Source organism: Bos javanicus, chromosome 7, assembly GCF_032452875.1.
Source record: "Bos javanicus breed banteng chromosome 7, ARS-OSU_banteng_1.0, whole genome shotgun sequence".
NCBI classification, from domain to species: Eukaryota; Metazoa; Chordata; class Mammalia; order Artiodactyla; family Bovidae; genus Bos; species Bos javanicus.
Window position 1 is genome coordinate 16,357,701 of NC_083874.1, and position 22,703 is coordinate 16,380,403.

Sequence of the window (22,703 nt, forward strand, 5' to 3'; positions counted from 1 at the left end):
CCCTGCCGCGCCCCTTGACCCCTTTTCCCCCACCCCCGCCCCCAGAGCAAGGAGGAGGTGATGGCCGTGCGCCTGCGGGAGGCGGACAGCATGGCGGCGGTGGCCGAGATGCGGCAGCGCATTGCGGAGCTGGAGATCCAGGTGAGCGGTGAGGCCAGGGCGGGGCGCGCTGCGGACTGGCTCGGGGACCGGACCCCGTGCTGACTGGCACGGCCCGCCCTCAGAGAGAGGAGGGCCGCATCCAGGGCCAGCTGAACCACTCGGACTCGTCGCAGTACATCCGCGAGCTCAAGGACCAGATCGAGGAGCTGAAGGCCGAGGTGAGCGCGGGCGGGGCGTGAGAGCCCTGGTGGCCGCGACCAGTGATGGGCTGGGCGTCGGCGTTTCGGGGAGCGGGAGAGGAGGAGGGCCCGGCGGCCGGACTCCATCCATGGGGACATCGATGCACGCCTCCAGCGCGCGGGTCCCACCTCACCCCAACCCCCCGCCCCAGGTGCGGCTGCTGAAGGGCCCGCCGCCCTTTGAGGACCCGCTGGCCTTCGACGGGCTGGGCCTGGCGCGGCACCTGGACGAGGACTCGCTACCGTCGTCCGACGAGGAGCTGCTGGGCGTGGGCGTGGGCGTTGGCGCCGCGCTGCAGGACGCGCTCTACCCGCTGTCCCCGCGCGACGCGCGCTTCTTCCGCCGGCTGGAGCGGCCGGCCAAGGACAGTGAGGGCAGCTCCGACAGCGACGCCGATGAGCTGGCCGCGCCCTACAGCCAGGGCCTGGACAACTGAGGCCGTGCCACGCGTGCTCGGAGCCAGGGCGCGGGGGTAAGGGGGTAGGCCGCCGCCAGCCCGCTCCTGCGTCGGCGCCAGCTCTTCACAGACTCCACGCCCTCGGCAGTTTCACCCACCCAGAGGGCCAGGCCCAGCGCACAACCGGGCACAGAGGGCAGGGCCGGAGGCTGGGGATCCTCACAGTGCCCTGGCAGGCCCACCCTCCCCAGCAGTGTTTACCCATCTTGGTCCGTTCCCTTCTCGGCCCATTTACCTGGAAGGTCTGCCCCTCTTAACAGCCAGGGCCAGGACGACCCAAGGGTCCCAGGACTGCACCAACGGAAGCTGCCCCTCCTAGCCGGCCTCCTCCTGGGACAAGAGCGGCCCTGCTGGGAAGGGCCCAGGCTCTGGGGCAGGCCTGAGGAGGAAGGTGCCCCTGTAGGCCGGACTTTACCACCCATGAAGGTCCTGGGGATCCTTGGCCTCTGGAGACAGATGGCCAGGCAGGGCTTCCCTGCCTGGTTGCAGGCATTGTGGCCCTTGCAACAGAAACCAAAGTCCCTCCTACTGAGTGCAGGGCTGCCAGGGTGTGAGTGGCCAACTGGAACCAGCCAGGGCCTGGGCAGTATCTGTCCCTACTTCCTAGGGGCCAGAGCAGCTGTAAGGAAGTGGAGACACCTCCCCTTCCCCAGCACCCCACCTCTTCCTCTGTGGCAGTCCCATCACCCCAGCTTGGCCAGTGACGGGGGGAGAGGGGATCCTCATGCAGGCTAGCCTCCTCTCCAGGGGGTCCCCAGCCTCCAAGTCCCTTCCTCCTCTGTATCCCTAGCCCCACCATCCAGCCCCAGGGGAGGAGGCCTCCTGGCTGAGTGCCCCCCCTACCTGCTCACAGTGGTCCCGTGGTCTCTGCTGAGTCAGAGCCAAGAACGGTGCCAAAGTCCAACGATGCCCCCAGACCCGACCCCCCCGGGACCTCATGACCCCCGGGCTGACCTTCTCGGTGCTCCTGGAGCCTAGAACAGCATCACAAACAGTCCCCCTGGCGCTTCCTGGGGTGGGGATCCATGCTCAGTCCCCCCTTCCCGGTCGCCCACTCAGTGTTACAAAGCCTGGGGACCAGGGTGGGCATCCCAGGGGCTCACCCACATGCCCCCCGCACTGCCCACCACCATTTTGCACACTGCCTGTTCACACTCCACATGTCGCCCAGGCGGGAAAGATGGAAAATAAAGTGTATTTACACAGTCACGACAAGGGGCGCTGAGCGGGGCAGGCCTGGGGGTCCCTGGCCCCTTGTGAAGCAGCGGGGAAGGGAGGAGGCTGTCTATGCCCTTGGGAGCCTCCCACTGTCTAAGAGAACCAGAGGCACAGGTCACAGCAGGCCAGCAGGGGCCCAAAGAGGCTGCCCAGGACGGGGTGCAGAGTGGAAGAGCAAAGTTCACACCGTGCATGTGAACATTAAGTGTGGGGGTCGGAAGAGATAGGTTGGTATTGGAGGAACAGGTCAGATGCACCCTTAGAGCAGGCATTTTCAGGAGGATGGCTCTGGACATGGGGAGAGTGGGCCATGATTTTCCACCAGGGCAATTCAGCCAGGGCCTCCCTTGAGAGTCATGAAGAATGAAGGGGCTTGGGCTTGGGGCCTCAGGAGGATTCAGGATCTAGTTTCCTCCATTCGGCATGTACTTCCTGAGGCCTTTAGGGTTTTCTGCTCTGAGTCTGGTTCTGAGGGGTCCCAAGTGCAGTGGAGGAGACAGACACTGTGGGGGGCGCGGTGAGGGATAAGTCTGCGCTAAGAATGGTGAGTGCCTAGATGAATGTGTAGGGAGATCAGGGAAGGTTTCTTGGAGGAGGTGGGGGTGGGGGGAGTGCATCTCCAAGGGCAGAAGCATAAGGGTGAGATGTGGAGGGATCAGCAGGAGACATGTGAGATCTGTGAAGAAGGAACAGGAGAAAGTGGGCATGGCCAGACTGGGAAGGGGGTTTTCAAGTCAGGAGAAGAAAGACTTTGCACTTTGAACTGAGGGTACTGGGGAGCCATGGAGGGCGTAGGTGAGAGGGGCACCATCAGAGGGACTACAGTCTTGGGGGTCAGCACAGAGACAAAACTGAGCCAGGCAGTGGGGACTGCCCTGGGGAAAGAAGACCCAGAAAGGCAGGTCTTTTGTAGGATTGCCCACAGAGCTGAGGCGTAGTCCCAGCTAGCACAGGGAGTCAGATCCAGGGATGGCAAAGAAGGCTTCCTGGGGGAGACATTTAACTGGGTCCAGCCAGATACCAGCCTGGCCCTGACCTCTACGCCCGGTGTGGACCCACAAAGTGTGCCCTGCTCTGCTGCATGATACCTGCGGAGCAGCGAGCAGGACACCTGTCATGCACCGGGACAGCTGAGCCCTTCTCACACCACAGCTCCTGTGGACCCATCATCATCCCCACCACACAGTTTGAACACTGAGACCTTGACCGTTGCTGCCTGCCTCTCCTGCTCCCACCAAGTAACTCCACCCGGTTAGCTCCCAGGATGGGGCAGGAAGTTGGGAGAACTGGGGCTCTGCCCTGCTCCTTCTCGAGGGCTGGCCTTGGGGTCTCAGCTACCCAACATGTCACGAGTCAGCCCCTACCCTCGGGCTTGTCTCAGCATCTGGAAACAAGGACACCCGGGTCCTCACCAGGGCCCAGCTTAGAAAAGGAAGCTCTGTAGTTTGTCACCTTAACTGATTGGCTCCCAGGGATGGAGGTGACAGTATCCCATCAAGACTGGGCCAATTTCCCTTCAGATCCTAGGTTGGGAGGCAGTTGTTTCTGGAGTGGGGACCAGCAGGAACCCAGCTTCAGGGACTGGGTCTATAGACAGAGAAATAGCCCCACAGGGGGTCCTTCTCTGTCCATCTACCTGTCCTGAGGATTGTGGTTCCCCTCGGGCCGCCATCATTTTGGGTGTAAAGCAGGACACTCTTGGGGAGGAAAGGCCTAGGGGATCCATTTCCTGCACGGGTACTTGGGAAGAAAGAGGGCCTGGGCTGTGGCTTAAAGGAGCTAGAGTCAGGATGACTGGACTCTGGGAGGAAGGGCAAGGAATTCTGACTCGGGGAGATAAGCAAAGGCAGTAGTTGGCTCTGGCGAGGACCCTCGACACTGGTGCACAGGCAAGGATGCCCGGCTAGAGGGCTTGGGGGGACACCCTAAGTTGAGATGAAAGGCGAGGCCCATGGCTGGGAAGCAGGCCCAGAGGGGCATGGTGAGGGCTCCTGGAGAGGAGTGGGCAATGGAAGCATGCCCAGATCTCCCACCAGCCTTGGAGAGGCTGCTCCTTCCCTGTGCTGCTCAGTGCGGTCCACCCAGGAGGCAGTGACTCCCCTTCCCAAGCCCAGGGCTCAGCTGCGGGCCTGCCTTTTGCACTGCAGCCTCCTTGGTAAGCAGAGGGCAGTGTGCCCTCTTGGGAGGCCCTGGAGGGACCCGAGATGGCCATCAGTCTCAGGCCTCCCCTGTCTCCAACACCCCAGGGCGTGGAAAGTAAAGGGGTGCACACTGTGAGGAAGAACCTCAGGAAGTGGCTTGCGCCCTCTCCTGAGATTCAAGCAATCCCTCCCCAAGTGTCTTCCCTGACCCCCCAAGGAGTGCCTACTCCTGTGGCAGAGTATGGGAAGAGCTTAGTCAACTGGCCACACCGGGCACACCTCGTTCATTCACTTGGTCGCACAGTCCCACCTGGGCCCCTCCTGCACTTGATATTTCCATGAAAAGTTGGGCATAAGAATGCCTACATTAATGCACGCTGGTGGGTGCGCGGCGCTGGACCACGGGACTCTCAGCATTTCCTGATCCCACCAGCCCCTCCTTGTACGCCCCTACCCTCAGTGGAGGAACTTTGGGGAAAGCCTTCAACCAGAGCTACAACCTGCTGTGCACAGCCCCAAGGCCCGCCTGGCCCCTCGCGCCACCCTGCGGTTGGATGCGCCCAGGAGGCCCCCAGCCCTCGACCGCAAAGAGGAAAGTAAACAGGCCTCGGTCTCTGCTTTATTGCAAACTCGGGCTGCGTGGTAGACAATACACCGGACACCGGGAAGAGCCTAGGCCGAGGAAGGTACGGGGCTCGAGGGGTGCAGGAGCGCGTTCTAGGCCAAAGGCGAGGGGTTCAAGGGGAGGGCCTTGGCCAAAGGTGTGGTTGGGTCGCAAGAGTGAAGTCAAGTCGCTCAGTCGTGTCTGACTCTTAGCAACCCCATGGACTGCAGCCTACCAGGCTCCTCCGTCCATGGGATTTTCCAGGCAAGAGTACTGGAGTGGGGTGCCATTGCCTTCTCCAATGGGTCACAAGCCTGGACCAAAATTCTAGGGCTCTAAAGGGACTGAGACCAATTCACGGGAAGCCGGGCTCCTGGAGGAAGGGAGGAGGAGATCTAAGACCTTTGAAGTGTAACCTGAGGGGCAAATCCTAAGGCAGGGGTGGAGTGGGCGGGCGGGGACAGGGTGGGGCTCAGTGGAAGGTCTCCACCTCTACCACGGTCCAGTCACCCTGCGGGGAAGCCACGTCATCCGGGGAGAAGCTAGTGACTGAGGTGATGCTGGCGCGGGACTCGTCCAGTGGAGACAACAGTTCGGCCCAGCGACCCAGTTCGGCGTCGCTCAGCGCAGTGCGGGCGCCGCCCGCGCTGCCTCCACCCCCGGCGCCCCCTGGACCACCGCTGCCTCCCGCGGCCTCCTCGGTCGCAGCTAGCAGCAGCGTCCGGCTCAGCAGGTGCTGCACGACGCTCGCCTGCAGCGCTCCCAGCGGCAGCTCTCCCAAGCGCGCCGGCTTCGCGCCACGAGAAGCCGCACCAGCCGCAACTCCAGCCGCCGCTTTCCCACCTCCCGCGCCGGGCCCGGGCCCGGGATCCAGCGCGTCTGTGGCGGGGCTCGCCGACTCGGGACCTTCAGCCTCGTAGATGGTGCACAAGCCATCAGCAGAGCCCGATCCGGATGCAGGAGACCAAGGCAGGGGAGCTCCTGCGGGGAGAGGGGCCGGGATGCCCAGAGAGAGCGGGAAGCCCCAACCCCGCCACGAGACTCCGCCCCTCCCTTCAGCTCCGCCCTCAAACCCAACTGTCCTACCCCCGAGCCGAGCCTCCGACCCTGCCCTCTCACATTCCAGACCTCGCGAGGACTGCTTACCTGGGGTGCTGCGGATGGCCAGAGGCGGCGCGGAACCTCGGCTCCAAGCTGCCGGGTGGCAGGCGGCGAGCTCGGCATCAGCAGGCGGAGAGGCTGCGGCACCGCCCTCGGGCCCACTGTCGTAGCCGCGTAGCTCCTCGGGCGTGCTGGTGGCGCTGCTGCTGTGGCCCGCCAGGTCCGGGCCACTCAGCGTACTGGATGGGCTGCGCGACGGCGGCGGCGGCGGGCCTGGGGCCAGCGCCAGGGTCAGCCGTGGGCCCGAGATGGGGGCATCGGGACCCGGGGTTGGAGGGCGGCGTGGGGCCTGCTGAGGAGGTGAGGCAGGGGGAGAGGGAGGGGTCTGCAAAGTCGGCAAGGCCAGGGAAGGTGGAGCACGTGGTGGGGGCGTGATCAGAGGAGAGGGAGGGTCTTGCAGAGGGGGTGAAGCAGAGGGAGAGGGACCAGCCTGCAGAGGGAGCGCGGACAGAGAAGGTGGAGCCTGGAGAGGAGGCAGGCTCTGAGGAGGAGTGGCCTGTAAGGGGGGCGTGCTCAAAGAAGGCGGATCCCGCGGAGGGGGTGTGGCCAGGGGAGAGGGAGAGTCTTGCAGAGGGGGTGAAGCTCGGGGAGAAGGGGCCTGAAGAGGGGGCAAGGCCAGAGAAGGTGGAGCCTGCAGAGGAGGCAGGCTTTGAGGAGGAGGAGTGGCCTGTAAAGGGGGCGTGCTCAGGGAAGGTAGAGCCCGCGGAGGGGGTGTGGCCAGGGGAGAGGAAGAGTCTTGGAGAGAGGGTGAAGCAGGGGGAGAAGGGGGAGCCTGAAGAGGAGGCGAGGCCAGAGAAGGTGGACCCCTCTGTGGGGGCAGAGCCCGAAGAGAGGGAGGACCATGCAGAGGAGATGAAGCAAGGGGAGGAGAGGATAGGGCCTGCAAAGGAGGTGAGACCAAAGAAGGTGAAGCCAGCAGAGGAGGCAGGCTCTGAGGGGGAGTGGCCTGTAAAGAAGGCGTGGTCAGAGAAGGTGGAGAGAGCGGATGAGGCACGGCCAGCGGAGGAGGAGGAGGGGTCGCCCGCAAAGGTGGTGAGGCTAGAGATGGGGCCTGTATAGGAGTGGCCTGTCGAGGGGAAGTAGCCAGAGGAGGTGGAGTCTGTAGTAGAGGCCTGACCAGGGGAGAGGGAGACTCTGAACGGGGAGAACCCTGCAAAGAGAGTGTGGTCTGAGACGGTGAGGCCTGTGGAGTGGGTGTGGGAGGTGTGTCCAGTGTACAAGGCGTGGCCTGAAAAGGTGGAGACAGAGGACTGGCCTGCGGAGGGGGCGTGGCCAGAGCGGAAGAAGCCTGAGGAGGGGGTGTGGCTAGGGGAGAGGGCAGGTTCCTCACAGATGCTGCTTGAGACAGAGGGGCTTGTAGGGGGGCAGCGGCTGGTGGTAGAGGACCTGCCGAATGTGGTGTGGCTAAGGGAGAGGGGAGAGCTGGAAAAGGAGGTAAAGTCAAAGACGCCTCGGTGGGGAGTACACTATGCAGAGCGGGTGAAACTGGAGGGACTGATGCCAGAAGAGGGGCCATGGCCAAGGGAGAGGCGGACCCCTCCGGAAAGGATGTACCCAGGTGTGTGGGTGGAGCCTGCAAAGGAGGTGTGGCCGGCGGAGAGGGGAGGGTCAGCAGAGAGGGTGGAGCCGAAGAAGAGGGAGGGGCTAGTGAATGGGGCGTGGTCAAAGGCCGGCTGAGGGCCTGAGAAGGGGGCGTGGTCGGTGGAGAAGGAGGGAGCGCGTCCCGAGAGGTAGTGGCTGGGACACACGGAGGTGGTGCGGTAGGACAAGGAAGAGAGGATGTGGCCAGAGGAGGAGAAAGGCCCCTCACTGGGGCTGTGCCCTTCCTGGGGGATGTGGCCTGAGGGGCGCGAAGGGCCTGCAGTCCTTTCGACTTGGGCTGAACAACAAGAGCCCGGGGTGTTCCAGCCGGGGAGGCTCCAGAGCGGACTGGGGAGGATAGAGGGGTGACGCTAGAGCCCAGGGGGCGCGAGGTTGGCCTCTGGAGGCTCCCGCCGGCGCTGGGTCGCCTCCTGGCGGCAGGGCTCGGCTCCGCCGCGCTGCGCTCTGGGGCGCTGCTCACTGACTTCCTGGAAGCCTCAGTCGTTGGGGGCCGGAGCCGGGCACTTGGAGCTGCCCGGGGCACACCCACCTCAGCGCCCGCAGCCCGGGGCCGACGGGAATTGACCGGGGAGGGGATGGCTGGGGTAGACCCAGAAGAATCTGGGGACAAAACAGAAGGCCAAAGGTCACCAATACTTCACAGCTCAGGAACCCCGCCGGTTCCTCCCCCAGGTCACATACCTCTCCGGGCCCCGGTACTCAGGGTGCTCCTTCTGGGTGAATCTGTGGCTTTTCCTCTGGCCGCAGGTTCCTCAGCTGGGGGACGGAGCCCCTTCTGCCCAAGAGGGCCTGGTCTGAGGACAGGAGGGGCTGTGATCAGGGCAGAGCTCCAGTTCCTGTTTCCTCTCCCAAGTCTACATTTCCCCATCTGTAAAATGGGGCATATGCTCTGCCACCCAATAACAGCTTTCACCAATTTGTGCCCAGTGACCAGCAAGTGCTCCCACACACTTTAATTAAAGGCTTCCAGATGGAGACACTAACTCTTGCCTAAGGGACTAGGGGGGTGGGGGCGGGTGTGTTACCTGGTGGGCGCGCTGGCATGCCCGGGGCTAGAGATACAGCCTGAGCCTGGGGTCCTGGCAGGGGCCCGCTCCCCTCTCCCAGCCGCTGGGGGCCTGGAGGCTGTGGGGAGAAGGCCGAGTCAACGCAGGTGCCCCAGAAATCAAGGGGATGCTGGTGCCTCAGAGGAGGGGAGGCAAGATGGGGTCAGAATCAGGGAAAGAGGTTGAAGTACCTGGGCTCCGGGGGCCCGTCCCAGCGCTCCGCGTTGGCCCCAACTGGGGAGTAACCTCCGGGAGAGCGGTTCCCCGGATACCCCCGGTTCTCTCTGCCAGGGGCCCTCGCCCTGCGGCTGCTGCTGCTCCCAGAACTCGGAGAGCCGCGCTGGTTACTGGAGGAGGGGGTCGTGGAGACCCTGCGGGCTTGGGGATCTGAAGGCCTGGAGGGCGAGAAGCGGGCGGGCGACCGGCGGCCGCTGCCCTGGACTTGTCCCTCTTGTCCATCCAGCACCTGACGAAGAAACAGATTAATCAGCATCCCAGGTCCTGGACCGCTATGCTGCCTGCAAGGCTCTGGGTCCTGGCACCTCTCTGCTCCTTCTCCTGCGTCACCACCCATGGGCGCCCAAATCTCTGCTTGGATCCACTTCCTTCCACCCACCCACCACTCACCAGCGCAGCTGCTCACGGTGGTCCCCAAGTCTCGTCCTTATCGCCTTTCCTCCAGGCCACACCTGCCTCTGCTCCCTCTCAGGACTAGAGATCAACCCACCTACCCCTCGCCCCTTCAGGGCCTTGACCACCAGCGTTGGACCAGGGGGCCTGCCACTGGTTCCAAATGAAGGGATGAGCATACACCCGGGTCCCCTCGCCAGCCCCCAGAGCAGTCCCGGGCCTCCGGGAGAGATGCCGGCACCTGCCGGGAGGAGGAGCGGTCCCGGCAGCCCGCGCACGGGCTTGGGAGACAAAGAGCCGCGTTCTGAGCCCGTCCGCCTGCGCCAGCTGGGCCCTGGTCCGCGCCGCCCTTCCACCTGCTCGCGCCACTGCTCACCTTGGGCTTCGGTCTCCCTCCGCTCCACGCTGGGTCGCCTTGGGTGCGGCCGGGTGGAAGCGCCGCGGCGGTGGCTGCGGCGAGCAGAGGGCAGGCGAGGGGAGGGGGCGGCGGGCGGCGGCGCAGTGAGGCGGGCCCGGCCCTTGGCGGCGGGCGGGGGAGAAGGGGGCGCGTGCGCTGGATGCAGACCGGGAAGGCGCAGGCGGGAGCGCGCGGAATTGAGTGGGGAGGGGGGAGCGCGTGGGAGGCACAGGCGGCTTCTCTGCGGCTGCGCCTGAGGACCTCAGACACCCAACCGGAGGGGCTTCGGGGAGGGGGTAATCCCTTGGGGTCTGCGATCCAGTCTAACCCCCTCTTCCCCACCCGCTGCCACACACACACCTGCCCAGGCCCCCACCCAACCACCTGGAGACCCGAGGCCCGCCTGACCGCGGATAGGCTGGGCCCTGGCAACCAGGGAGGGGGGCGGGACCATCGCCCCTCGAGCCCAGTTCGCCAATCCGGCCTCTCGATGTCCCTGGCCCAGTCTTCGCCTTCGCGACCGCAGAGGCTGCCCCCGGACCCAGGTTTCCTGGGGCTTCCACCACTCTTTTACCCTAAGCTTTTTCACAGACCCAAGGAAACCTCCTATCTCGTTGAGCTCGGGGGACTGGTAGGAGAATGAAGCCCTGGGAAAGTAGGGGTAGACCCCGATTTGGGGGAAGAGGGGAAAAAAGAACGAGGGGGAGAGAGAGACCGAGGCTGGTGAGAAGTGATCCAACCTTCTACAGGGCAGCGCAGCCCCACTCTCCACACCCTCCCAGGTCACATAAAGTCAAGTCAGCAAAGGCTTCCGGATAGAGCCAGGCTTTGGGGAGTTGAGATTATTGGAGGCGTGTGGGGGGCGGGCCGCTGGAGGTGTCAAAACCAGTGCATGAAGGAGCTGAAGAAATCCCGTTCAAGGTTTCCCAGCCCAGCCTGAGGTAGTAGGGGTGTCATTTTGGTGACTTGCCAACTGGTACAGGGGCCACCTGGAGTACCTTGATCGGGGATTGTGGCATGGAGGGGATGGAAGCATGAAGAGGGACATGGCCATCTTCCGCCTCCCTGAGCTGGGGGACAGTGCCAGGCGCCCTCTTGCACCTCTGCTTATACTCAAAACCACATTGGAGACTTCCCTGGTGGTTCAGTGGCTACCCTCCCAACACAGGGAACTAGACCCCACATGCTGCGAGTTTGCCTGCTGCAACTAAAGATCCCGTGTGTCGCAACACAGACTGAATGAAGATCCTGTGTGCTGCAGCTGAGACCCAGTGCAGCCAAATCAATTAATTAAAAAATAAAAGACCACATCGACCCCACAGAAACACTGGGCTCTCTGCTCCCAAGCCTAATCTCTCCAGACTCTTAGCTACCCACTATCCCATCCCAAAGAACCAGCTCCCTCTGCCCCACCTCCTCCCCATCACATTTGTTCATACAGAGAACTTGAGAATGCCCTACGTGGTCCCATTCATACAACCTTCTGGAAATTGCAAGCTAATCTATAGACAGTGACAGAAAGCAACTCAATGGTTGTTGGGGTCCAGGGAAGGGAAACTTGAATAGCCACTCTAACTGATTCCTGACCCTGAGAAACTGCATGTGTGCTCAGGTTCCTCAGTGATCCTATGGACTATAGCCCACCAGATTTCTCTGTCCACGGGATTTCCTAGGCAAGAATACTGGAGTGAGTGGCCATTTCTTCCTCTGGGGATCTTCCCAACCCAGAGATAGAACCCTTTTTCTCCTCTGTCTCCTGCATTGCAGGTAGATTCTTTATTGCTGAGCCACCAGGGAAGTCCTGAGAAACTGTCAGACAGTAAATTCTTGCTGTCTTAAGGAGCTAGGGTTTGGGGCAGTTTGTTACACAGCAATAGATAGCTACCTCAGGTTCACAAAACCTTAAAACTGGTTATAAACAATCAAGTACTGGTGAGAATATGGAGAAATAAGAACACGTGTGTACCATTAGTGGGAATGTAAAACGATATAGCCACTGTGCAGAGAAGGCAATGGCACCCCACTCCAGTACTCTTGCCTGGAAAATCCCACGGACAGAGGAGCCTGGTAGGCTGCAGTCCATGGGGTCGCTGGGAGCTGGACACGACTGAGTGACTTTACTTTCACTTTTCACTTTCATGCATTGGAGAAGGAAATGGCAACCCACTCCAGTGTTCTTGCCTGGAGAATCCCAGGGACGGGGAGCCTGGCGGGCTTCCATCTGTGGGGTCGCACAGAGTCGGACACGACTGACGAGACTTAGCAGCAGCAGCAGCAGCATAGCCACTGGACCCACTAATATGAGGCCCCCAGAGGATTCAGATTCATTGAGATGGACAGTATAATGCTGAGTGCCAGGGGCTGGGGGAGAGGAATAGTGAATTTGTGTTCCATGAGGACAGAGTTTCAGTTTTTGCAAAATAAAAAAAGTTCTGAAGATGGATGGTGGGGATGGTTGCCCAACACTGTGAAATTACTTAATGCCACTGAAGTGAGAGTATTGGTTGCTCAGTCATGTCTGACTCTTTGGTGACCCCAAGGACTATACCTCCAGGCTCCTCTTGTCCATGGGATTCTCCAGGCAAAAATATTGGAGTGGGTTGTCATTTCCTTCTCCAGAGGATCTTCCTGACCCAGGGATCAAACCTGAATTGCAGGGATCAATCTGCATTGCAGGCAGATTCTTTACCTCTGAGCCACCAGGGAAGCCCTTAATGCCAGTGAGCTGTACCCTTAAAAATAGTTAGGATGGCAAATTATGTGTGTGTACGTTACCACAATCGTTTAAAACCCTGGATAGTGTGCATGTGGGGAAACTCATGAACTACTAATGGGAATGTAAAGTAGGGGATCTTTCTGGAGGACCGCTGGGAAGCATTGCATGATGTCATATGGCTAAGACATCCCACTCAAGCATTTGTACCTGTGACAGATCCCGTACAGTCCCTCCCATATCCTCTGAGCACCCAGTCCCCACGTGCAGGGAAAGTCAGGAGTCCCAAGGCATGGAGTCCCTCCACTCCCGTCTCCAGAGAAGCCCTCAGCCACAACAGACAGAAGCTGGTGCAACAATACTTCCACTCCTCCGCCACTTGGGTGGGTACACCTTGGAGGTGCATCTGCCAGAGCTACCCTCATTAACACTTACTGGCTTACTGGCTTCCTTCTCTTCCCCACTGGCTCACCATTAATGCTTCCTGAGTTCACCTTCCAGAGAAACTATTGCCATCTAATTCCTTGCCTCAGGGTCTGCATCAAGAAGAGCCTGAACTAAGCATCCATCCATCATTTACTGAATGCCCACTGTGTGCCAGGCACCATCTGAAGTGTCAGAAAAGATATGTGTCTAGGGCTCATGGGGCTTCAGTTCCGATGACTGCAGAGACTATTGCACAAGAGTGTAAAGCAGTGTGTAACAAGACACGCATCCCAGCATATAGCTGAGAACAAACCCTCAGGACATGGATCTCAAGGAGCTACTCCAGAGGCTAGGAGGAAAAGGAGAAACTATTCATCTCAAAAGGCCCCTTTGCTACCACTTCACCTCACCCTGTTTTGCTATATACACAGCATAAGTGTATGCTCAATCGCTCAGTCATGTCTGACTCTTTGAGACAGAATGGGCTGTAGTCCGCCAGACTCCTCTGTTCATGGGATTATCCAGGCAAGAATACTGGAGAGGGTTGCCATTTCCTTCTACAAGGGTCCTTCCCCACCCAGGGATCATACCTGCATCTCCTGCACTGGCAGGCAGATTCTTTATGACTGCACCACCTGGGAAGCCCCTATATACACAAGCATTTGTCACAAATTGACATTATCTTGTTCCTTAATTACACACATCCTTACCCTCTCCCTGTCCCCACCCCCATCCACACACAGACACACACAGACACACACACACACACACACACACACACACACACACACACACCAATAGAGCAGAAGCTCTGAGAGAGAGAGAGAAGATAGCCTCACTTATCTTGTCCACACAAAGATTAATCTTTGGGCGGCCCATGGCCAAGCCAACAGGGACTTCTGCAAGGGGGTCACGCCCATTGCCAGATTTCACAGAGGAACCTAAGCTTAGGGGGTCCCAACCCTCGAGGTTTCAGAGTATCTCTAATCTGGTGAACTTGTGGGCTTCTTTTCCCCATGAAAGATGGGGTATCACTCTCCCATCTTCTCAGGTCTCCTCTCCCTTGAGTCTAGCAGACAGAGCAGATCAAGGTAAAAGTCTTGTCTGAGATCTAGGGCAGGCCTCCCAAAGTGGGGAGGAAATCGTGGGGGTTGGGGCAGCAAGGTCTCCCTTTGAGAAGCAGACCTCCCAGATTGGATTCCATCCTTGGCTCCCAGAGCCCTCTGACCCCGGACTCTGTCTCCTCCCCAGTGAAGAGCCTCCCTTGGTTGGGTGGTCAGAGCAGGAAGGAGAAAGCGCCCCGCCCTCCCTTGGGCCCCCGATCACTGATTCCCTGTTTGAGTTTCAAAGCCAAGTAGCTGCACCTGGAAGTGAAGGGAGGAGGAGGGCTTCCACCTGTTCCTGACTGGTCTATATAGCTTAGCTCCTAGAAAAGTACTCTCAGGTTGGCTTTGGGCGTCCAACGCCTTCAGCCCCTCTCAGTGTCCCCCATGTCAGCTCCGCCCCACTGCAGCGGAGCGCAGAATTCTACCGTTCCTGCTCCTCCGACGAGCTCCTCCCCTTCCCGGGGACTCCAGGGTTAGAATCGCCTACCTCCGGCTCTCCGGCGGTACCGGGAGTCCGGGAGCGTCCGAAGGGAGGCGGGACCGAGACGGCTGGTGGGCGGGACGGGGCAGGGCAGCCCGCGGCTCCGGTCCCGCCCGCCCTGACTCACCCAGTCCGGCCCGCGAACTCCGCGGGAGTCCCGGCCGCTCAGTTCCCCGGGACACAGGAGTTGGAAACAGCGTCTGGCCCGTGAGGTGAGTAGATGGCTCTCCGCGCTTGGGGACCGGGTGGCGGGGTGAGGACCTGGCCCACAGGAGGACCGCCCGAGGTGCGGCTGGCCCTGCGACCTGAGCCCTAAGCCGTCTGGGGCACAGAAGGAGCTGGGCGTTGGGGGGTGGGGGCGGGGGGTGGTGAGAGGGGGCGGTGCAGAGAGAGGCCCGGCCCTGGCCAGCCCAAGGGCGTCTATCCAGGGAGCCCGGCAGGCCTGACCAAGGACAGAGTGAAGATCGAACAGCTAGAGTCCACCCTGGGCATCTTGATACCTTGTTCCCCTCTCCTCTTGCCAGTGACAGCTCATCCCAACGAGTCCCTCACCTCCCAGAGCCCTAACACGTGGGGGCCTCCCCAGGCTGTCCCTTCCGGGTCCCTTGAACCTAAAGACTCCCCAGAACCCCCAGTTCTGGAAAGGCAGCTTGGAAAAATACTAGGTTGGGACTCCCCAGGCCTAAGGCCCAGAACTGGCTCTGCTGCTACTGCTCCCCCCACCCCCGACCATAATTTCTCCCTCGTGTAGAAGTCAAAGGTTAAACCGAGTGCCCTCCAAGGCCCGTTTCGGGGCTGACAACTGTCACTCTTTCTTCTTTGCCGCTTAGCTTGGGCGGTGGGTGGAAATGGGGGGGTGGGGGGATCAGGGGCACCCGCTGCCAATGTTTAGAGGCAAGGTGGAGGCCTGAGAGAGAAGCAAGGGTGAGGCATGGGTAGGCGGAGCTAAGGCTACCTAGGGGGCAATTTCCCGTTCAGAGGCTGACAAAGACAACTTAGCCTGGTAGGCAGAGCAGCCATCCTCCCGCCATCTCTTCTCTACCAGAAGGAGCCCCCTTCTGAGGCTCCCTGGCAAAGATGCTTCATCTCAGTGAGATGTTCTTGCTCAACCTGGAACAGAGTGCCTGTGATCAGACGGACAAGGCTCAGGGGGTCTCCCTCAAACGCTGCTTGTCACAAGCTGGGACACCTTGAATGAGTTATTTCACTTCCCCCGAGTCTGGGAAATAAGGGTCTCCACATCCGTGCTCCCAGAATTGGGATCAAACAAGACACTGAAAGCATTTGGTGGCCTTAAGTTCTCTGTCCCCACACCCTCATGATGCTTTCTCCCCTAGCCCTCCCACCAGCCTGGTTCAGACAAAGGGGGGCCAGTCTTGTGTCTGGGGAAACTTAATGGCAGGTTCCAAACAATCAAGATTGAGTCATGGAGACAGATAATGATAACCCCATGTCTGCCTTTGGGGCTGCTGTGTATACACCTTGCTCTGTGGGAGCCTCTGACCCATCCGTTGGGGACCCTGGGTGTCTCTGCCTTCTTGCTTTTGATTGTGGGTCTGGGATGGCCAATGGCAGAGCTTCCACAATTGTGAGATATGTCCTGAAGGGTGGCAGGGCCTCGGGGGCAGGAAGTTGATCCTCCCTGCCTGTCTGTGTGGCATTTCTGCTAAGAGTCACCATTCTTAATTGAAGCAGTGTCCCATGCAGGGGCAGGTGGCCAGGGCAGGGAGAATAGTGGGTGGCCAGAACTGGAAGAGAGAGAGTATATGGCTGTGTCTCTGGTCCTGAATCTCCCTTCAGCTTGTACACACGTGCACTGGTGTGTACACACTAGAATGCCCCCAGGGTTGTCCCACTTGGTGGCTGCAATTGGCCCCTGGGGGCTGTGGAGTTGCCCTGGGTGTGTTTCTATCAGATTCCCTGGTGTCTGAAGCCTGTGATGCACTGAGGGGTGGGGGTGGGGGTGGGGGATGGGGGGGGCACCTTTACTAGGCTTGTTGTTGAGGACAGGTTGTGAAACTGAGCGCAAGGGCTGGGTCACTGGGTGAGGGATCCTGTGTTCTATGTACCCCCTTGTGTGTGCCTGGTGCTGGGTGAGTCAGGGCCTGAGTCAGGGGCCCCTGGAGACCGGGTGTAGGCAGGTGTGTCCCTTGCGTGCCATCCCTGGTGGGATTAAGTGGTGTGGCGGACTGCCCTGACTTCAGCCTGCTGGGCGGGGCCTGCATCCTATAGCCCCGCCCACTTCCACCTTGTCCTCATTCAGTAGTAATGGAAGGCCTTCCAGGGTTATGGGGACCAAAGAGGGAGGCACGGAGGTATCAGAGCGATTGGCTGAGGTGTGGGACAGAGGCCAGGCCCTGCCCCCACAGGAGATGGGTGGGAGACTGGAGGATGATCAGAAGACCCAGATGTCTCCCTTCCTTGCCCAGCCAGTGACAAGCTATGAGGATAAGGACCACAGGGCCCAGGAAACCTACATGAGAAACAGGCGTCGGTGCTCAGTCATGTCCGATTCTTTGCGACCCCATGGACTATAGCCCCCCAGGCTCCACTGTCCATGGGATTCTCCAGGCAAGAATAATGAAGTGGGTAGCCATTTCCTCCTCCAGGGGATCTTCCCCACTCAGGGATCAAACCCACTTCTCTTGCATCTCCTGCATCGGCAAGCGGGTTCTTGACCACTTGCCATCTGGGAAGCATGAGAAGGATGAGAAACAGGGGCTTTATATTGGGGAGCATGGGTCCTGGGGAGGGGGGACGGACCGGCCTAGGAGCCCCCTCGGAGACAGTGGGGGCCTTGCTGCCTCCCTTTCTTTCTCCTTCTAGACCTGGGAAGAGAGGCTCCAGGGCTGCCTGTCTGGGAAGGTGCTGTACCAGCTTGTGATCCACGCCCCCGAGTGACTTGCGCCTGGCTGTCTGTATCTGAAATAATGATACCTTGGTCTAAAATGAAACCCAGGGACAGACAGAGTAGGCTAGCCGCCCAGGAGCCTGGCAGCCCAGCCCTGTCCTAGACGTTGTAGTCGTAGGTGTCACCCTGGTTCTCTCCCTGTGAGTTTTCCATTTCCTGATTCTTTGCCCCTCAGCCCTTGCCTTTCGGGTATCGGTTTTCCGCAGCAGATCCTAAACACTGGCCCCACCAGAAACCCAGGTGTCCTCGTCACTGCCACCCCCCACCCCCCAGGGCGGCCAAGCCTTCAGCTCCGCCACTCCCTGCCCCTGGGGCCCGTAACCAGAGCCAGGCTCCAGCCGGCTTTTCCGGTTGGAGGTTGGAGGTGGTGCCCGGAGCGCCCCTGAAGGGGGTGGGGGTCCACGCCCCGGAAGTCCCGAGTCTCGGGACTCTCTGTGGTCCAGTGACGGAGGGATCCGGGGCTGGCCGCCTGGGTACCGGGTGTCTGGAGTCAAGGAAGCAGAGCGAAGTGTTTGGGACTGGCGTCAAGGGTGGGAGATGCCTGGGCTCGGGAAAAAGGCCACACCGACGAGTGGTGGAGCAGCGGCCTCGTGGAATGCCCCTCCTGAACTCTGAGTGGGCAAGCCCAGTCCCATCGGGGCAGGGGTCCCTGGGAACAGAGGTGGTGAGGACTTACCGAGCAGTAAGTACTTACCACCTTAAGCCAAGCGTTCAGTCTTAGGCGCTTGGCTCCAGGAGGGAGGTGAGGTCTAGGGGGCGGGGGAGGGGAAGGGAGCGCACAGCTGTGGGTTCTGCCGGAGTTCCGCGGGGCGGAACGCGGATACGGGGAGCAGAGGCGTGTTTCTGGCTCTTCTGGGGGCCTGGCTCACAAGGCATCCTTTCCTGAGGGTCTCTCTCTGCACCCTCCGCTTCCTGCTCTCCTCATAGGAAGGATGATTCCGGTGGCGGAGTTCAAGCAGTTCACGGAGCAGCAACCCGCCTTCAAGGTGCTCAAACCTTGGTGGGACGTGCTGGCCGAGTACCTCACCGTGGCCATGCTCATGATCGGGGTCTTCGGCTGCACCCTCCAGGTAAGGGGCGGGGCGGGGTGTGGCCTGGATGGGGCGTGGCCTCCTAGGGGCGGGGTCTGGGAGATTCCGGAAGTCTTCCTTTATCCTATCATAGTTCTAGAGACTGGACATCCGAAATCAAAGTGTTGACAGGGCTGGTTTCTGGCGAAGGCTGTGCCTCTTGGCTAGACTCTGGTGGCCTCAGGCATTCCTTGGTTGATAGAGGACATTCTCCCTGTATCTTCACAGCATTTTCCCTCAGTGTGAGTGTGTGTGTGTGTCCAAATTTCTCCATCTTAACTTGATTACATCTGCTCTGCAAACACTATTTCCAGACAAGGCATCAATCACAGGTTAGGTATTTGGGGCTTAGGACTTCAACATCTTTTTTGTTTGTTTAATATTTATTTGCCTGCACCAGTTCTTAGTTGCCTCATGTGGCATTTTTACTTGCATCCTGGAAGATCTTTTTTTTTTTAAGTTGGAGCATGAACCCTTAGGTGTGGCATGTGGGATCTAGTTCCCTGACCAGGGATCAAACCCAGGCCTCCTGCCCAGTCTTAGCCACTGGGCCAGCAGGGAAGTCCCTAGGTCTTTAACATATTTTCGAGGAACACAAATCAACCCAGCTCTTTTATTTCCAGACAAAGTCCCATGCTCAAAGGTTTAGTGACTCTTCCAAAGTTACAGCCAGCTGAGGACAGCTGGGGATCAACACAGACCTCTCCTGCTTGCAGCCTGCTTCCTCTCTCTATAACTTCCCAGGCCGCCCCAGATCCTTCACCCTCTTTCATACCCTCTCCCCCATCCCCAGGTGACGCAGGACAAGATCATCTGTCTGCCCAGTCATGAACCCCGGGAGAATTTATCTGAAGCCCCATGCCAACAGCTGCTGCCGCGGGGGATCTCAGAGCCCATGGGGGACCTTCGGGAGTTGAGCGGCCTCAAGAACAACCTGGACCTACAGCAGTACAGCTTCATCAACCAGCTCTGCTACGAGACGGCCCTCCACTGGTATGCCAAGTACTTTCCCTACTTGGTTGTCATCCACACGCTCATCTTCATGGTCTGCACCAGCTTCTGGTTCAAGTTCCCCGGCACCAGCTCCAAGATCGAGCACTTCATCTCCATTCTGGGCAAGTGTTTTGACTCGCCATGGACTACTCGGGCGCTGTCCGAGGTCTCCGGGGAGAACCACAAGGGCCCTGCTGCCACCACAGCTGGGCGGGCGACAGTGACCGTGACCACAACTGCAGGGCCGGGGAAGGCAGGGGAGGGCGAGAAGGAGAAGGTATTGCCAGAGCCCGAGAAGGTGGTGACAGAGCCCCCTGCTGTCACCCTGCTGGACAAGAAGGAGGGAGAGCAAGCCAAAGCCCTGTTTGAAAAGGTCAAGAAATTCCGCGTGCACGTGGAGGAGGGCGACATCCTGTACACCATGTACATCCGGCAGACGGTGCTCAAGGTCTGCAAATTCTTGGCCATCCTGGTCTACAACCTGGTCTACGTGGGAAAGATCAGCTTCCTGGTGGCCTGCAGGGTGGAGACCTCGGAGGTGACGGGCTACGCCAGCTTCTGCTGCAACCACACCAAGGCCCACCTCTTCTCCAAGCTGGCTTTCTGCTACATCTCCTTCGTGTGCGTCTACGGGATCACCTGTCTCTATACCCTCTACTGGCTCTTCCACCGGCCCCTCAAGGAGTACTCCTTCCGGTCAGTGCGGGAGGAAACTGGCATGGGCGACATCCCCGATGTCAAGAACGACTTCGCCTTTATGCTGCACCTCATCGACCAGTACGACTCGCTCTACTCCAAGCGCTTTGCTGTCTTCCTCTCTGAGGTCAGCGAGAGCCGCCTGAAGCAGCTCAACCTCAACCACGAGTGGACTGCCGAGAAGCTGCGACAGAAGCTGCAGCGCAACGCCCGGGGCCGGCTGGAACTGGCCCTCTGCATGCTCCCGGGGCTGCCGGACACGGTCTTCGAGCTCAGCGAGGTGGAGGCGCTGCGGCTGGAGGCCATTGGCGACATCACCTTCCCCCCGGGCCTCTCGCAGCTGGTGCACTTGCAGGAGCTGAGCCTGCTCCACTCGCCCGCCAGGCTTCCGTTCTCCTCGCAGATCTTCCTGCGGGACCGCCTGAAGGTCATCCGAATCAAGTGCGAGGAGCTGCGGGAGGTGCCCCTCTGGGTGTTTGGGTTGCGTGGTCTGGAGGAGCTGCATCTAGAGGGGCTCTTTCCCCCAGAGCTGGCCCGGGCGGCCACCCTCGAGAGCCTCCGGGAGCTGAAGCAGCTGAAGGTGCTGTCTCTGCGGAGCAACGCTGGGAAGGTTCCCGCCAGTGTGACTGATGTGGCCGGCCACCTGCAGCGGCTCAGCCTGCACAACGACGGGGCACGTCTGTTGGCACTGAACAGCCTCAAGAAGCTGGCAGCGCTGCGGGAGCTGGAGCTGGTGGCCTGCGGACTGGAGCGCATCCCCCACGCTGTCTTCAGCCTAGGCGCGCTGCAGGAGCTTGACCTCCGGGACAACCACCTGCGTTCCATCGAGGAGATCCTTAGCTTCCAGCACTGCCGCAAGCTGCTCACACTCCGACTGTGGCACAACCAGATTGCCTATGTCCCCGAGCATGTGCGGAAGCTCCGGGGCCTCGAGCAGCTCTATCTGAGCCACAACAAGCTGGAGACGCTGCCCACCCAGCTCGGCATGTGCTCCAGCCTCCGCCTGCTGGACGTCTCGCACAATGGGCTGCATTCCCTGCCAGCCGAGCTGGGTCTCCTGCAGAATCTTCAGCACTTGGCTCTCTCCTACAATGCCCTGGAGTTTCTACCCGATGAGCTCTTCTTCTGCCGCAAGCTGCGGACGCTGCTCCTAGGTTACAACCACCTGAGCCAGCTTGCGCCCCAGGTGGGGGCCCTCAGGGCCCTCAGCCGCCTGGAGCTCAAGGGCAACCGGCTGGAAGCACTGCCGGAAGAGCTCGGCAACTGTGGGGGGCTCAAGAAGTCGGGGCTCCTGGTGGAGGACACCCTTTATGATGGGCTTCCGGCCGAGGTACGGGACCGGATGGAGGCGGAGTGAAGCCGGGGAGGGAGGACAGGTTGAGGTCAACGCCTCCTGGATGCTACCGCCCCGGAATCTCTACCATTATCTTCGAGGGAGGTGGCCAAGTGGGCCCCAGCCAGGAGACAAGGAACAAACATGTCAGTTTGATGGAGCCCAGGCAAGATCCTGGGACTGGTTTGTCTGGGAGGCTGTGGATTTGGGGTGGAACATCCTGGAGAGATTAACTCAGTCAGAAGACTCTCAGACCAAAACCACACCCGTGTTTTTGGCTTGGCTGACCTGCCCCTAGCCCTGGGCCAGAGATGCTGCCATCCCCCAGACAGCAGCCACAGTACCGCAGATGGGGGGTGGGGTGGGGGAGGCTCATCCTAGTGGGATTCCAACCCTCTCCCCTGACCAAAACAGCTTACATCTGGGGTTTTCTCCCAACGAGGGGACACAGACACAAGGGACCAACCTCCCCCGCCAATTTTGATATTAATCCCCTATTTATAAGTTGCTTGCTATGGACACCTGAACTCAGAAAGCAATGGTTCTCATATTTGGCTGAAATCAACATCTCCAAAACAAAACATCCGAGGCCCCACCCTTGAAAGGCTGACTCAGGATGTTGGCTGGAGGCCAGGAACTTGCTGGTAAACAGAATCACCCCAGGTAATTCTGATTTGGACCATCCCAGGCCTGAATGTTGGGAAATGCTGACCTACAGAGTAGATATCTGGGTGTTAAGAGCAGGGATTCTGAACTTGGTTTTAGATCTCTAGATGCTTTGAGAAATCTGATGAAAGCTGGGCACCTCCTTCCTTAGGAAAATGCTCATGTTCACATAAGTTAAAAGCTCTGCAGACAACTTCAAGCAATCAACATTCCCCCAGACCCCCCAGGGGGCTATTCATGGATGTGCTAAGGATTGGAACACCTGCAGGGGAGGTACATTTTTCTGTAGGCTGGGACTTTGTCTTTCAATGTTCCCTATGTGAGGGAGTGTTTATCAGTGGGTGCTTAATAAATAACACTATGAGAACCATATATATATTTTTTGGCTGAGCTGGGCCTTCCTCGTTGCACTCAGGCTTTCTCTAGCTGTGGTGCATGGGTTTCTCATTGTGGTCACTTCTCTTTTGCAGAGCACAGGCTCAGTAGTTGCGGCACAAGGGCTTAGTGGCTCCGTGGCATGTGGAATCTCCCCAGACAGGAATCGAACCCAAGTCCCCTGCTTTGGCAGGTGGATTCTTAACCACTGGGCCATCAGGGAAGTCTGAGAATAAGTTTGATCCCTTGTGTCCACTCCTGCCGTTGTCTAAGGCTTCTATTTCACCAGACCAAGTACAGGCAAGTGGCAAGAGTCAGGTTCCAGAATCAAGGCT

The 22,703-nt window shown here is 59.7% G+C and overlaps 3 protein-coding genes across 8 annotated transcripts in view; 2 read left to right on the plus strand and 1 right to left on the minus strand.

Annotated features, from left to right (window-relative positions):
• Positions 1-2,008, plus strand: part of EVI5L (ecotropic viral integration site 5 like) — a 32,694-nt gene extending 30,686 nt beyond the window's left edge. For 2 of the 3 annotated variants that reach the window (XM_061422344.1, XM_061422345.1), the window contains 3 exons: positions 46-141; positions 225-320; positions 494-2,008. In XM_061422344.1, the coding sequence (XP_061278328.1) occupies positions 46-141; positions 225-320; positions 494-778 (477 nt within the window). In that variant the 3' untranslated portion in view covers positions 779-2,008. The remainder of the gene's footprint in view (positions 1-45; positions 142-224; positions 321-493) is intronic. The other variant, XM_061422346.1, reaches the window with a different exon arrangement.
• Positions 2,009-4,764: 2,756 nt separating this feature from the next.
• PRR36 (proline rich 36) lies at positions 4,765-14,537 on the minus strand. Of its 2 annotated transcripts, none has more exons than XM_061422343.1 (6): positions 14,452-14,537; positions 8,763-9,037; positions 8,551-8,650; positions 8,207-8,319; positions 5,909-8,125; positions 4,765-5,743 (listed from the first exon to the last, which is right to left on the minus strand). In XM_061422343.1, the coding sequence occupies exons 2-6, from the start codon at positions 9,028-9,030 to the stop codon at positions 5,235-5,237; spliced, it is 3,207 nt and encodes a 1,068-aa protein (XP_061278327.1). In that variant the 5' UTR covers positions 9,031-9,037; positions 14,452-14,537; the 3' UTR covers positions 4,765-5,234. The 2 variants fall into 2 exon arrangements, with proteins under 2 accessions (XP_061278327.1, XP_061278326.1); XM_061422342.1 differs by lacking the exon at positions 14,452-14,537 and adding an exon at positions 9,578-11,727.
• On the plus strand, positions 14,455-22,365 carry LRRC8E (leucine rich repeat containing 8 VRAC subunit E). 3 transcript variants are annotated; one of them, XM_061422347.1, is made up of 3 exons: positions 14,455-14,536; positions 18,163-18,305; positions 19,099-22,365. In XM_061422347.1, exons 2-3 carry the CDS (start codon positions 18,168-18,170, stop codon positions 21,349-21,351), a joined length of 2,391 nt encoding a protein of 796 aa, XP_061278331.1. In that variant the 5' UTR covers positions 14,455-14,536; positions 18,163-18,167; the 3' UTR covers positions 21,352-22,365. The 3 variants fall into 3 exon arrangements, with proteins under 3 accessions (XP_061278331.1, XP_061278332.1, XP_061278333.1); XM_061422348.1 differs by lacking the exon at positions 14,455-14,536 and adding an exon at positions 17,662-17,917; XM_061422349.1 differs by lacking the exon at positions 14,455-14,536 and adding an exon at positions 17,662-17,899.
• The last annotated feature ends 338 nt before the right edge of the window (positions 22,366-22,703 follow it).

What these genes read in the sequence shown, in the direction of transcription:
- LRRC8E (XM_061422347.1), top strand. Translation starts at nt 18,168, where the DNA reads ATGATTCCGGTGGCGGAGTTCAAGCAGTTCACGGAGCAGCAACCCGCC. An exon ending in TCTTCGGCTGCACCCTCCAG is followed by an intron (nt 18,306 to 19,098) that starts GTAAGGGGCGGG and finishes CCCCATCCCCAG; the next exon opens with GTGACGCAGGACAAGATCAT.
- PRR36 (XM_061422343.1), bottom strand. Translation starts at nt 9,030, where the DNA reads ATGGACAAGAGGGACAAGTCCAGGGCAGCGGCCGCCGGTCGCCCGCCC. An exon ending in GACGGGCCCCCGGAGCCCAG is followed by an intron (nt 8,651 to 8,762) that starts GTACTTCAACCT and finishes TTCTCCCCACAG; the next exon opens with CCTCCAGGCCCCCAGCGGCT. An exon ending in GGCCATCCGCAGCACCCCAG is followed by an intron (nt 5,744 to 5,908) that starts GTAAGCAGTCCT and finishes CTCTCCCCGCAG; the next exon opens with GAGCTCCCCTGCCTTGGTCT.